The sequence below is a fragment of the Xenopus laevis genome, chromosome 6L, assembly GCF_017654675.1.
Source record: "Xenopus laevis strain J_2021 chromosome 6L, Xenopus_laevis_v10.1, whole genome shotgun sequence".
NCBI lineage: Eukaryota > Metazoa > Chordata > Amphibia > Anura > Pipidae > Xenopus > Xenopus laevis.
This window is the reverse complement of record NC_054381.1, coordinates 161649481-161663979: the sequence shown is the minus strand read 5'-3', so window position 1 is coordinate 161663979 and position 14499 is coordinate 161649481. Positions and strand designations below refer to the sequence as shown.

At 38.8% G+C, this 14499-nt stretch overlaps 1 protein-coding gene across 1 annotated transcript; it reads right to left on the bottom strand.

Moving 5' to 3' along the window:
* Window positions 1–282: 282 nt before the first annotated feature.
* LOC121394509 (mucin-2-like) lies at window positions 283–14461 on the bottom strand. Its single transcript, XM_041565677.1, has 3 exons — window positions 7228–14461; window positions 2373–2446; window positions 283–1051 (listed from the first exon to the last, which is right to left on the bottom strand). The coding sequence occupies exons 1-3, from the start codon at window positions 14459–14461 to the stop codon at window positions 941–943; spliced, it is 7419 nt and encodes a 2472-aa protein (XP_041421611.1). The 3' UTR covers window positions 283–940.
* Between the last annotated feature and the right edge of the window lie 38 nt (window positions 14462–14499).

Genomic DNA, 14499 nt, shown 5'->3' with positions numbered 1-14499 from the left:
TCATTACTTGTTATTTCTAATGCAAAAAGAAGGACATTGTAACCGTGTGACCCCCCATTCATTTCATCACAGACGTCCCTGGTCTGAGCAGATAATGGACAGGTAAGGAAGGGACAGTCACGTAGTCTTAGGACTGTGGGGGTTAATCCTGCTCCGGCTACAGCTTGACAAACCAGAAATACAAAGCGCTCATTGCACAATCCTGTTGGAATACAAGTCCCAGCATGCACAGCAGCCTTAGCTTTTATGGAGGAAACTATGGCACAGAGCAGTCACAGGGAGAGATTCCATAGAGAAAAAAATACGTTTATTCATTGGGTTATTAAAAACCATATTACAAATATCACATGGAAACCTGATACTAATGATACTATTATATGCACAGCATAAATCTCATACGTTCCCTTACTATACTTTACTTTAATCACACATAGGCCATAAATACAAATAAATTACAATAATACAGTGCACAGGTATAAGCCTCCCCCGCCTTACATCAATATACTGTAATATATAGTGAATAAAGTACCCCCTCTTGTCAATTATAAGGATATTATAAGTTACCGGGGAGTTTCATGACGAGGCCGAAGGCTGAGTGTTTTTATACAGGTCATGGAACCCCCGAGGTAACTTCTAATATCCTCATATTTTGCAACAGCGGGGACTTTATTTATTATAATACACAAGTTTCAGTGAGTCATGTGACAGAAATGACATCAGAACTCACCGTTTATAACTGATGACATCAGAACTCACCGTTTATAAGGATATAATTTACAAGATATTCATGGCTTTTGTGTATAATATGTGTATAAATGTGTTTTCATTGTTCATAGTCACTCTGATACTTTGTAATTCTCTTGTGACTCGGAGATGTGGAGCATTTATGTCAGTTCTGCAGCGTCCTGACTCCTGTCCATAAAGAACCCGGGGGCAGAATTCACTGGGTCACTGAGCGAATCACAGACGCACAATTCACTGCGGTGCCGCTTGGCCTCAAGGTCACTGTGATGTCACTTCTCTGGTATTTTGGAAGAAAAGTGGAACAAATCTGGAAAAATAGGGGGAAAAAGCCCAGTTTATATGAGACGTTTCTGATATCTGGGTGTGTATTGGCTGATGGACTTAAAGGAGAACTAAATCCTAACTAAAGAAGTAGCTAGAAATGTTGTACATGATGTTTTGTGCTTCTGTACCAGCCCAAGGCAACCACAGCCCTTTAGCAGTAAAGATCTGTGTCTCCAAAGATGCCCCAGTAGCTCCCCATCTTCTTTTCTGCTGATTCACTGATTCACATGCTCTGTGCTGCTGTCACTTACTGAGCTTAGGGACCCACTCACAATATACAGTACACATACAGTAGACTATAAACTATAGTAGTACTTATCTGTTATCTACTGTGTATCCTGTGCTTGAATGGCTACCCCCATGGATACACAGCAGCTTGTTTATATAAACTATAGTAGTCCTTATCTGTTATCTACTGTGTATCCTGTGCTTGAATGGCTGCCCCCATGGCTACACAGCAGCTTGTTTATATAAACTATAGTAGTACTTATCTGTTATCTACTGTGTATCCTGTGCTTGAATGGCTGCCCCCATGGCTACACAGCAGCTTGTTTATATAAACTATAGTAGTACTTATCTGTTATCTACTGTGTATCCTATGCTTGAATGGCTGCCCCCATGGATACACAGCAGCTTGTTTATATAAACTATAGTAGTACATATCTGTTATCTACTGTGTATCCTGTGCTTGAATGGATGCCCCCATGGCTACACAGCAGCTTGTTTATATAAACTATAGTAGTACTTATCTGTTATCTACTGTGTATCCTGTGCTTGAATGGCTGCCCCCATGGCTACACAGCAGCTTGTTTATATAAACTATAGTAGTACTTATCTGTTATCTACTGTGTATCCTATGCTTGAATGGCTGCCCCCATGGATACACAGCAGCTTGTTTCTATAAACTATAGTAGTACGTATCTGTTATCTACTATGTATCCTGTGCTTAAATGGCTGCCCCCATGGCTACACAGCAGCTTGTTTATATAAACTATAGTAGTACTTATCTGTTATCTACTGTGTATCCTGTGCTTGAATGGCTGCCCCCATGGCTACACAGCAGCTTGTTTATATAAACTATAGTAGTGTTTCTGAAGCAAACACACCAGTTTAACCCATACAGCGCAACACTACATTATATTTGTATTACTTTAAAACACTTTTATTTTTTGATCTTACTGTTCCTTTAAGGCGGGAGCCAGGACCATGAAGCCTAGAGGTGCCACAGATGGGAAACCCAGACCTGCTGACACTTGTACAATCCAGCTATTAAATGGTACATGGAATATCGAGTTATTTATTACCTTTAGCACAAGTGCGTCCATTTCAGCAGCAGAGGTTAGAGGAGAAGATGTTGTAAATCTGAGCAGAGCAGAATCTGTGGAGGGAACAATAATAGTAATAATGCAGAATAATAATAACAATAATAATAATAATATAATGCAGAAATCATTACATCACACAGTGACTCCCAGTATCTGATGACACAGAGATCACGGAATTACATCACACAGTGATTCTGAGCAGAAAAGGGCACAGAGATTGACAGAATCACATTGACTATTAGCATCAAAGGACACTTGTTATTCATTATTAAATGGTACAGATGCCCAACAAATCACAACCGGACCCATAGTTTCAGGAGTTTGGACATATATTGCACCAAACTCACCTAAAGACCTGACAGTTGTGACACGCAGTGACACTTAAGGGCCCATTTATGAAACCTTGCTTTTTTTTCTGTTTTTTTAGGTGGAAAACTCAAATTCAAAAATCCGAATCAGAAAATACAAGGTCATGTAGAAGTCAATGGCAGATTTCCCTTTTACAATTTGAAGATATTTCTGGACATCGGGATCTGCGCTCGATAATCTGGCGACAACTCGGAAAAATAGTGCGATTTGGGTGTCAAGTTCTATAAGTTTCTAGACTTTTCCTGCCCAGGCATTTTCGGGTTGATTTTTTGATACATGAGTTAAATTTGTGGATGGGAATTTGTTTTAATTTATTAAATACCCCCATGAGAATACTGTAGGAAGAGTTATACAGATATAAGACCTGTTATCCAGAATGCTGGACCTGGGGTTTTCCGGATAATGGATCTTTCCGTATATTGGGTCTTCATGCTTTAAGCAGCGCCGGTTCTGGCGAAGGAAGGCGCCTGAGGCGGCTCCTGAAATGCCGCCCCCCCGCTCCAACTTACCTGTCGGGAGGGGAGGCAGGAACACTATTGCGGAGAGCGCAATTGCGCTCTCTCGCAATAGCGCAGCCGAATTTCCGGTTTAAAAAACGGAAATTCGGCTCTTAAAGGTGCAGGAGTGGCTTTTTGCCGCCCCTGGAATCCTCTCTGGCGCTGCCGCCTGAGGCGAGCATTTGAACTCACCTCATTGGTGGAGCGCCCCTGGCTTTAAGTCTACTAGAAATTCATGTAAATATTAAATAAAGCCAATAGGCTGGTTTTGCCTCCAATAAGGATTAATTATATCTTAGTTGGGATCAAGTACAAGCGACTGTTTTATTATTACAGCGAAAAAGGAAATCATTTTCAAAAATTTGGACTATTTGGATAAAATGGAGTCTATGGGAGACATCCATTCCGTAATTCGGAGCTTTCTGGATATCGGGTTTCCGGATAAGGGATCCTATACCCGTACTATTGTGTTATTTTGAGAGCAAAACTGACGCAATTGAAGGAGGCCCTTCCATTTAGACCCACAGGCTCATTTGCAATTTGGGCCAAATGCTAATACCCCTTTAACTTATCGAGCGCAGATCACGATGTCACGAATGTCACTCAGGGAGGCAGGGCAAGTCCTCTCCAGGGGTTCACGCAGTGGGTTGGGTCAATAGCAGCAACAGTCAGTGCTCAGTTTTTCCAACCAGCTGCACAAGTCACTGTAGGGCTTATTTATCAACACTGGGCAAATTTGCCCATGGGCAGTAACCCATGGCAACCAATCAAATTGATGCATTCAATGTTCTATCCATTTATATAGAGCCCCAGTGTCTCTTGCGTCATTGGCAGGTGGATTATTTAACACAGGATTTAACAAGTCGCTGCAGGGGGTTAGAATTGCCCTGCCCTAAGTAAATTCTAATGGGGAATGTGCCGGAACCTGCAGGGCCACATTCTTGTCTAACTGGCCAATAAACAGACAACATTAAACTCTCTCTGGTTAAGTATTAGCCGGTTGCACGGAGTGAAGGAATCAATTGTATATACAACATAGACTGCTCTATACAGACAATGTAAACTTGCCTGTGAATTATAATAGTAGTAAAATCGTAGTGGAAATAAGAATACTGGAATCTTACAAAATGCCTAGAAATGTAGATTGCAAGCTCTGATGAACAAGGCCCTCTTTCCCTCTTGTATCAGTATTTGTATATAATCTGTATGATCAATGTTGTACAACACTGGGGAATGAGTTAGTGCTTTATAAATACTTATTATTAAAGAGAACGTCAACCCCCAAAAATGTTTTTGCCTAATAAAAGAAAACGTAATTCTAAGCAACTTTCCAATATACATTTATTGTAATTTGTCTATAGTTTTTAAGTTATTTGTGTATGTCTTGCTATAGTATCCGTCCCTTTCTGTTCTCTGCACTGGTGGTTGTAACATTTTTTAAAAACGAACAAGCAGCAGTTAATTTCAATAGCAATTGTTTTTACAAAAAACTTTAAAAGCGCTGACTTTTTTAATAAATGTATATTAGAAAGTTGCTTCTTTTATTAGGCAAACTTTAAAAGTAAGATGGTGGACAGTGGGGGGGGGGGCAGTAGTTCTATTTGGATTTTGCCAAAGCGTTTGATACTGTGCCCCACAAACGACTGCTTCTAAACTAAGGTCTGTTGGGCTTAATGAAGTCGTTTGCACATGGATAGGAAACTGGCTACAGGATCAGGTACAGAGGGTGGTTGTTAATGGGACATTCTCTACTTGGAGTAAGATTCTTAGTGGGGTCCCCCAGGGCTCAGTATTGGGGCCACTTTTATTTAACTTGTTCATTAATGACTTAGGGGAGGGGATGTAAGTAATGTATCAGTGTTTGCAGATGAGACAAAACTATCAGCCCAATTAATTCCATCCAGGATGTGGCACTTGCAACAGGATCTTGACTAACTGGCAATCTGGGCAGCTAAGTGGCAAATGAGATTCAATGTTGATAAATGTAAAGTCCTGCACCTGGGATGTAACAATATCCACTTATACCCTTAATGGGACTGCACTAGGCAAATCCATAATGGAGACGGAGCTTGGAGTCCTTGTAGATAATAAACTTGTCTGTAGCAAGCAATGCCAGTCAGCAGCATCAAGGGCAAATAAGGGCTTGAGTTGTATTAAATGGGGCAGAGAGTCACGGGAGGAGGGGGTCCCACTGTATAGAGCACTGGTAAGGCCCCATCTAGAATATGCCCTACAGTTTTGGTCTCCATCACTCAAACAGGACATTATTGTATTAGAGAGGGGACAGAGAAGGGCAACTAAGCTGGTAAAGGGAAAATCTTAGCTATGAGGAAAGACTGGCCAAATTGGGGATGTTCACTCTGGAGAAGAGGCGCTTAAGGGGTGATATGATAACTATGTATAAATATATAAGGGGATCATATAATAATCTCTCTAATGATTTATTCACCAGTAGGTCTTTCCAGCTGACACAAGGTCACCCATTCCGATTAGAAGAAAAGAGGTTCCAGCTAAATATTGGGAAGGGGTTTGATACAGTGAGAGCTGTGAAGATGTGGAATTGTCTCCCTGAATCAGTGGTACAGGCTGATACATTAGATAGGTACAAGGAAGGGTCGGATGCTTTATTCACCAGTAGCTCCTCCCAGCAGACAGGAGGGAGCCAATGAGATTAGAGGAGGGAAAGGGGTGTTACAGGGAGAGCTGGGAAGTGAATCAGGGGTACAGGCTGATACATTAGATAGGTACAAGGAAGGGTCGGATGCTTTATTCACCAGTAGCTCCTCCCAGCAGACAGGAGGGAGCCAATGAGATTAGAGGAGGGAAAGGGATGTTACAGGGAGAGCTGGGAAGTGAATCAGTGGTACAGGCTGATACATTAGATAGGTACAAGGAAGGGTCGGATGCTTTATTCACCAGTAGCTCCTCCCAGCAGACAGGAGGGAGCCCATGAGATTAGAGGAGGGAAAGGGATGTTACAGGGAGAGCTGGGAAGTGAATCACTGGTACAGGCTGATACATTAGATAGGTGCAAGGAAGGGTCGGATGCTTTATTCACCAGTAGCTCCTCCCAGAAGACAGGAGGGAGCCAATGAGATTAGAGGAGGCAAAGGGGTGTTACAGGGAGAGCTGGGAAGTGAATCAGGGGTACAGGCTGATACATTAGATAGGTACAAGGAAGGGTCGGATGCTTTATTCACCAGTAGCTCCTCCCAGCAGACAGGAGGGAGCCAATGAGATTAGAGGAGGGAAAGGGGTGTTACAGGGAGAGCTGGGAAGTGAATCAGGGGTACAGGCTGATACATTAGATAGGTATAAGAAGGGGTTGGATGGTGTTTAGCAAGTGAGGGAATACAGGGATATGGGAGATAGCTCATAGTACAAGTTGATCCAGGGACTGGTCCCATTGCCATTTTGGAGTCAGGAAGGCATTTTTTCCCCCTCTGAGGCAAATTAGAGAGACTTCAGATGGGTTGTTTTGCCTTCCTCTGGATCAACTGGTAGTTAGGCAAGTTTAAAAAAGTTGAAAGGTTGAACTTTTTGGACATGTGTCTTTTTTCAACCTAACTTACTATGTTATTATGTAACTTGAGCCACACATTTAGCTCCCTAAGCTCCCACTTATCATCATCAAATAATTTTTATAAAATATTTCCAGTAATCTGTGATCTAATAGGATTGATTTCAGGATGATCAGATAAAGTATCTCCCAGGCCCAATATACACTGGTATTGTGGGGCAGTATAGCCAACATCTATCAGTCTCCCCAATCAAATTTGGAAATATATGGCAAGCTAAACATAAAAAGCTTCTAGTGGTTATACTGTCATAAAAGCATACAGCTGTTTGCAAATATTACTGCTATCAATGGCAATCACAAATAAGAAAAAAATTATATGTTTTTGAAAAGTTAATATCAATGAGGGGGAGAACAGAGAAGTATCAGACTAACAAATTACATTACTTACTCATTGGTATGCCTGCTGGTGCTGGAGTAGGAAGGGTGGATTTTGAACTTGTATTGGGTTTCTGACTGGTTAGGGTGTTCTCTGTAAATTGATTAGGTGCAATAGTAGTTTCTGTAGTTCTTGCTGATGATGTTGTGGAAGGCGCCATTGTGGTTGTGGATTTTGATGTTAAGATCGTTGTAGTTGCTGTTGATGGAGTTGTAAGAGTAGCAATTGTTGTGGGCTGAAATGTTGTGGTGGCATTAGTAAATAATATTGCTGGTTTTAGAGTAGTTGCCATTGTTGTGGGGTTTAATTCTGTAATGCCATTGGTAGATGCCGTTGTAGTTATTGGTGTGGAATTTGGAGTCTCAGTTATAGCTATAGTAGTAGGATTTATTAAAGTAGTTTTAGTTGTTGCTACAGTAGTTGGCATTGTAGTTGAAGACTCCGTTATTGCCAGTGTTGTAAGTTGAAATGTTGAAGTAACATTATTAAAAGCTGTCCTTGCTGTAGTAGTATTTAAGGTTAAGGCATCAACAGTAGTTTGATTAGGTACAATAGTTGGCACTGTAGTCCTTAACATTGTTGTGGAAAGTGTTGTGGTTTCTGGTGTTAAGATCATAGCAGTTCCCATTGCAGTTGTTGGATTTGTAGCAATAGTCGAGGGCTGTAATATTGCAGTGGCATTAGTAGATAATATTGTTGTTGGTTTTGTAGTAGTTGCCACGGTTGCGGGATGTAATCCTGTAGTGCTACTGGTAGATACTGGTATGGTAAAGGGCACTGTTTCTGTCAGTGTTGCAGGTTTTGACATGGTTGCTGCGGTGGAATTATTAGTCCCAGTTGTTGCTGTAGTAGTTGGGTTTTTTAAAGTAGCTGTAAGTTCAGTAGTTATAGAGGGTTCTTTGGTCAAATTTTTAGTGGTTTCCACAGTAGGAGATTCTGAGGCTGTTTCCACTGAATAAAGTTTGGTAGTAAAAGGTTCAGTAGTAACGTAAGGCTCTACTGTCAAACTGTGTGTTGTTTTCATAGTAGGAGGTTCTTCAGTCAAATTTTCATTTGTTTCAACAGTTGGAGATTCTGAGGTTGTTTCTGTTGTAGAAAAAAAATTAGTAAAAATTTCAGTAGTAAAAGAAGGCTCTTTAGTCATATTCTCAGTCGTTTCCATAGTAGGAGGTTCATCAGTAAAATTAACAGTTGTTTCCATAATAGGAGCTTCTGAGGTTGTTTCCATTGTATACAATTCTGTAGTAACAGAAGGTTCTTCTGTCAAAGTCTCAGTTGTTTCCACAGTAGGATATTCTGAGGCTGTTTCCATTGAATAAAGTTCAGTAGTATAAGAAGACTCTTCTGTGAAATTCTCAGTTGTTTCCACGGTAGAAAATTCTGTGGTTGTGTCTTCTGTATTAAGTCCTGTAGTAAAAACATCAGTAGTAACAGAATGTTTTTCAGTCAAATGCTCAGTGGTTTCCATGGTAGGAAATTCTGAAGTTGTTTCTTCTGTAGTAAAAATTTCAGTAGTAACAGAAGGCTCTTCTGTCAAAGTCTTTGTTGTTTCCACAGTAGAAGATTCTGAAGTTGCTTCCATTGTAAAAAATTCTGTAGTCAAAAGTTCAGTAGTAACAGAAGGCTCTTCAGTAAAATTCTCAGTTGTTTCCACAGTAGGAGGATCTTTAGTCAAATTCTCAGTTGTTTCCACGGTAGAAAATTCTGTGGTTGTGTCTTCTGTATTAAGTTCTGTAGTAAAAACATCAGTAGTAACAGAAGGTTCTTCAGTCAAAAGCTTAGTGGTTTCCACAGTAGGAAATTCTGAAGTTGTTTCTTCTGTAGTAAAGATTCCAGTAGTAACAGAAGGCTCTTCTGTCAAAGTCTTTGTTGTTTCCACAGTAGGAGATTCTGAAGTTGCTTCCATTGTAAAAAAATCTATAGTAAAAAATTCTGTAGTAAAAGAAGGCTCTTCAGTAAAATTCTCAGTTGTTTCCACAGTAGGAGGTTCTTTAGTCAAATTCTCAGTTGTTTCCACGGTAGAAAATTCTGTGGTTGTGTCTTCTGTATTAAGTTCTGTAGTAAAAACATCAGTAGTAACAGAAGGTTCTTCAGTCAAAAGCTCAGTGGTTTCCACGGTAGGAAATTCTGAAGTTGTTTCTTCTGTAGTAAAAATTTCAGTTGTAACAGAAGGCTCTTCTGTCAAAGTCTTTGTTGTTTCCACAGTAAGAGATTCTGAAGTTGCTTCCCTTGAAAAAAATTCTGTAGTAAAAAAATCAGTAGTAAAAGAAGGCTCTTCAGTAAAATTCCCAGTTGTTTCCACAGTAGGAGGTTCTTCAGTCAAATTTTCAGTTGTTTCCAAGGTAGAAAATTCTGTGGTTGTGTCTTCTGTATTAAGTTCTGTAGTAAAAACATCAGTAGTAACAGAAGGTTCTTCAGTCAAAAGCTCAGTGGTTTCCATGGTAGGAAATTCTGAAGTTGTTTCTTCTGTAGTAAAAATTTCGGTAGTAACAGAAGGCTCTTCTGACAAAGTCTTTATTGTTTCCACAGTAAGAGATTCTGAAGTTGCTTCCCTTGAAAAAAATTCTGTAGTAAAAAATTCAGTAGTAAAAGAAGGCTCTTCAGTAAAATTCTCAGTTGTTTCCACAGTAGGAGGTTCTTCAGCCAAATTCTCAGTTGTTTCCACGGTAGAAATTTCTGTGGTTGTGTCTTCTGTATTAAGTTCTGTAGTGAAAACATCAGTAGTAACAGAAGGTTCTTCAGTCAAAAGCTCAGTGGTTTCCACGGTAGGAAATTCTGAAGTTGTTTCTTCTGTAGTAAAAATTTCAGTAGTAACAGAAGGCTCTTCTGTCAAAGTCTTTGTTGTTTCCACAGTAGGAGATTCTGAAGTTGCTTCCATTGTAAAAAATTCTGTAGTAAAAAGTTCAGTAGTAAAAGAAGACTCTTCAGTAAAATTCTCAGTTGTTTCCACAGTAGGAGGTTCTTCAGTCAAATTCTCAGTTGTTTTCAGTGTAGAAAATTCTGTGGTTGTGTCTTCTGTATTAAGTTCTGTAGTAAAAACATCAGTAGTAACAGAAGGTTCTTCAGTCAAAAGCTCAGTGGTTTCTACGGTAGGAAATTCTGAAGTTGTTTCTTCTGTAGTAAAGATTTCAGTAGTAACAGAAGGCCCTTCTGTCAAAGTCTTTGTTGTTTCCACAGTAGGAGATTCTGAAGTTAGTTCCATTGTAAAAATTTCTGTAGTAAAAAATTCAGTAGTAAAAGAAGGCTCTTCAGTAAAATTCTCAGTTGTTTCCACAGTAGGAGGTTCTTCAGTCAAATTCTCAGTTGTTTCTACGGTAGAAAATTCTGTGGTTGTGTCTTCTGTGTTAAGTTCTGTAGTAAAAACATCAGTAGTAACAGAAGGTTCTTCAGTCAAAAGCTCAGTGGTTTCCACGGTAATAAATTCTGAAGTTGTTTCTTCTGTAGTAAAAATTTCAGTTGTAACAGAAGGCTCTTCTGTCAAAGTCTTTGTTGTTTCCACAGTAGGAGATTCTGAAGTTACTTCGATTGTAAAAAAATCTGTCGTAAAAAGTTCAGTAATAAAAGAAGGCTCTTCAGTAAAATTCTCAGTAGTTTCCATAGTTGGAGGTTCTTCAGTCAAATTCTCAGTTGTTTCCACGGTAGAAAATTCTGTGGTTTTGTCTTCTGTATTAAGTTCTGCAGTAAAAAAATCAGTAGTAACAGAAGGTTCGTCAGTCAAGAGCTCAGTGGTTTCCACGGTAGGAAATTCTGAAGTTGTTTCTTCTGTAGTAAAAATTTCAGTAGTAACAGAAGGCTCTTCTGTCAAAGTCTTTGTTGTTTCCACAGTAGGAGATTCTGAAGTTGCTTCCATTGTAAAAAATTCTGTAGTAAAAAGTTCAATAGTAAAAGAAGGCTCTTCAGTAAAATTCTCAGTTGTTTCCACAGTAGGAGGTTCTTCGGTCAAATTCTCAGTTGTTTTCAGTGTAGCAAATTCTGTGGTTGTGTCTTCTGTATTAAGTTCTGTAGTAAAAACATCAGTAGTAACAGAAGGTTCGTCAGTCAAGAGCTCAGTGGTTTCCACGGTAGGAAATTCTGAAGTTGTTTCTTCTGTAGTTAAAATTTCGGTAGTAACAGAAGGCTCTTCTGTCAAAGTCTTTGTTGTTTCCACAGTAAGAGATTCTGAAGTTGCTTCCCTTGAAAAAAATTCTGTAGTAAAAAATTCAGTAGTAAAAGAAGGCTCTTCAGTAAAATTCTCAGTTGTTTCCACAGTAGGAGGTTCTTCAGTCAAATTCTCAGTTGTTTCCAAGGTAGAAAATTCTGTGGTTGTGTCTTCTGTATTAAGTTCTGTAGTAAAAACATCAGTAGTAACAGACGGTTCTTCAGTCAAAAGCTCAGTGGTTTCCACGGTAGGAAATTCTGAAGTTGTTTCTTCTGTAGTAAAAATTTCAGTGGTAACAGAAGGCTCTTCTGTCAAAGTCTTTGTTGTTTCCAAAGTAGGAGATTCTGAAGTTGCTTCCCTTGAAAAAAATTCAGTAGTAACAGAAGGCTCTTCAGTAAAATTCTCAGTTGTTTCCACAGTAGGAGGTTCTGCAGTCAAGTTCTCAGTTGTTTCCACGGTAGAAAATTCTGTGGTTTTGTCTTCTGTATTAAGTTCTGTAGTAAAAACATCAGTAGTAACAGAAGGTTCTTCAGTCAAAAGCTCAGTGGTTTCCACGGTAGGAGATTCTGAAGTTGTTTCTTCTGTAGTAAAAATTTCAGTTGTAACAGAAGGCTCTTCTGTCAAAGTCTTTGTTGTTTCCACAGTAAGAGATTCTGAAGTTGCTTCCCTTGAAAAAAATTCTGTAGTAAAAAATTCAGTAGTAAAAGAAGCCTCTTCAGTAAAATTCTCAGTTGTTTCCACAGTAGGAGGTTCTTCAGTCAATTTCGCAGTTGTTTCCACGGTAGAAAGTTCTGTGGTTGTGTCTTCTGTATTAAGTTCTGTAGTAAAAACATAAGTAGTAACAGAAGGTTCTTCAGTCAAAAGCTCAGTGGTTTCCACTGTAGGAAATTCTGAAGTTGTTTCTTCTGTAGTAAAAATTTCATTTGTAACAGAAGGTTCTTCTGTCAAAGTCTTTGTTGTTTCCAAAGTAGGAGATTCTGAAGTTGCTTCCCTTGAAAAAAATTCTGTAGTAAAAAATTCAGTAGTAAAAGAAGGCTCTTCAGTAAAATTCTCAGTTGTTTCCACAGTAGGAGGTTCTTCAGTCAAATTCTCAGTTGTTTCCACGGTAGAAAATTCTGTGGTTGTGTCTTCTGTATTAAGTTCTGTAGTAAAAACATCAGTAGTAACAGAAGGTTCTTCAGTCAAATGCTCAGTGGTTTCCATGGTAGGAAATTCTGAAGTTGTTTCTTCTGTAGTAAAAATTTCAGTATTAACAGAAGGCTCTTCTGTCATAGTCGTTGTTGTTTCCACAGTAGCAGATTCTGAAGTTACTTCCATTGTAAAAAAATCTGTAGTAAAAAGTTCAGTAGTAAAAGAAGGTTTTTCAGTAAAATTCTGAGTTGTTTCCACGGTAGAAAATTCTGTGGTTGTGTGTTCTGTATTAAGTTCTGTAGTAAAAACATCAGTAGTAACAGAGGTTTCTTCAGTCAAAAGCTTAGTGGTTTCTACGGTAGGAAATTCTGAAGTTGTTTCTTCTGTAGTAAAAATTTCAGTATTAACAGAAGGCTCTTCTGTCAAAGTCTTTGTTGTTTCCACAGTAGGAGATTCTGAAGTTGCTTCCATTGTAAAAAATTCTGTAGTAAAAAGTTCAGTAGTAAAAGAAGGCTCTTCAGTAAAATTCTCAGTTGTTTCCATAGTTGGAGGTTCTTCAGTCAAATATTCAGTTGTTTCCACGGTAGAAAATTCTGTGGTTGTATGTTCTGTATTAAGTTCTGTAGTAAAAACATCAGTAGTAACAGAAGGTTCTTCAGTCAAAAGCTCAGTGGTTTCCACGGTAGGAAATTCTGAAGTTGTTTCTTCTGTAGTAAAAATTTCGGTAGTAACAGAAGTCTCTTCTGTCAAAGTCTTTGTTGTTTCCACAGTAGGAGATTCTGAAGTTGCTTCCATTGAAAAAAATTCTGTAGTAAAAAGTTCAGTAGTAAAAGAAGGCTCTTCAGTAAAATTCTCAGTTGTTTCCATAGTTGGAGGTTCTTCAGTCAAATTCTCAGTTGTTTCTACGGTAGAAAATTCTGTGGTTGTGTCTTCTGTATTAAGTTCTGTAGTGAAAACATCAGTAGTAACAGAAGGTTCTTCAGTCAAATGCTCAGTGGTTTCCATGGTAGGAAATTCTGAAGTTGTTTCTTCTGTAGTAAAAATTTCAGTAGTAATAGAAGGCTCTTCTGTCAAAGTCTTTGTTGTTTCCACAGTAGGAGATTCTGAAGTTGCTTCCCTTGAAAAAAATTCTGTAGTAAAAAATTCAGTAGTAAAAGAAGGCTCTTCAGTAAAATTCTCAGTTGTTTCCATAGTAGGAGGTTCTTCAGTCAATTTCTCAGTTGTTTCCACGGTAGAAAGTTCTGTGGTTGTATCTTCTGTATTAAGTTCTGTAGTAAAAACATCAGTAGTAACAGAAGGTTCTTCAGTCAAAAGCTCAGTGGTTTCCACGGTAGGAAATTCTGAAGTTGTTTCTTCTGTAGTAAAAATTTCAGTAGTAACAGAAGGCTCTTCTGTCAAAGTCTTTGTTGTTTCCACAGTAGGAGATTCTGAAGTTGCTTCCATTGTAATAAATTCTGTAGTAAAAAGTTCAGTAGTAAAAGAAGGCTCTTCAGTAAAATTCTCAGTTGTTTCCACAGTAGGAGGTTCTTCGGTCAAATTCTTAGTTGTTTTCAGTGTAGCAAATTCTGTGGTTGTGTCTTCTGTATTAAGTTCTGTAGTAAAAACATCAGTAGTAACAGAAGGTTCGTCAGTCAAGAGCTCAGTGTTTTCCACGGTAGGAAATTCTAAAGTTGTTTCTTCTGTAGTTAAAATTTCGGTAGTAACAGAAGGCTCTTCTGTCAAAGTCTTTGTTGTTTCAACAGTAAGAGATTCTGAAGTTGCTTCCATTGTAAAAAATTCTGTAGTAAAAAGTTCAGTAGTAAAAGAAGGCTCTTCAGTAAAATTCTCAGTTGTTTCCACAGTAGGAGGTTCTTCAGTCAAATTTTCAGTTGTTTCCAAGGTAGAAAATTCTGTGGTTGTGTCTTCTGTATTAAGTTCTGTAGTGAAATCATCAGTAGTAACAGAAGGTTCTTCAGTCAAATGCTCAGTGGTTTCCATGGTAGGAAATTCTGAAGTTGTTTCTTCTGTAGTAAAAA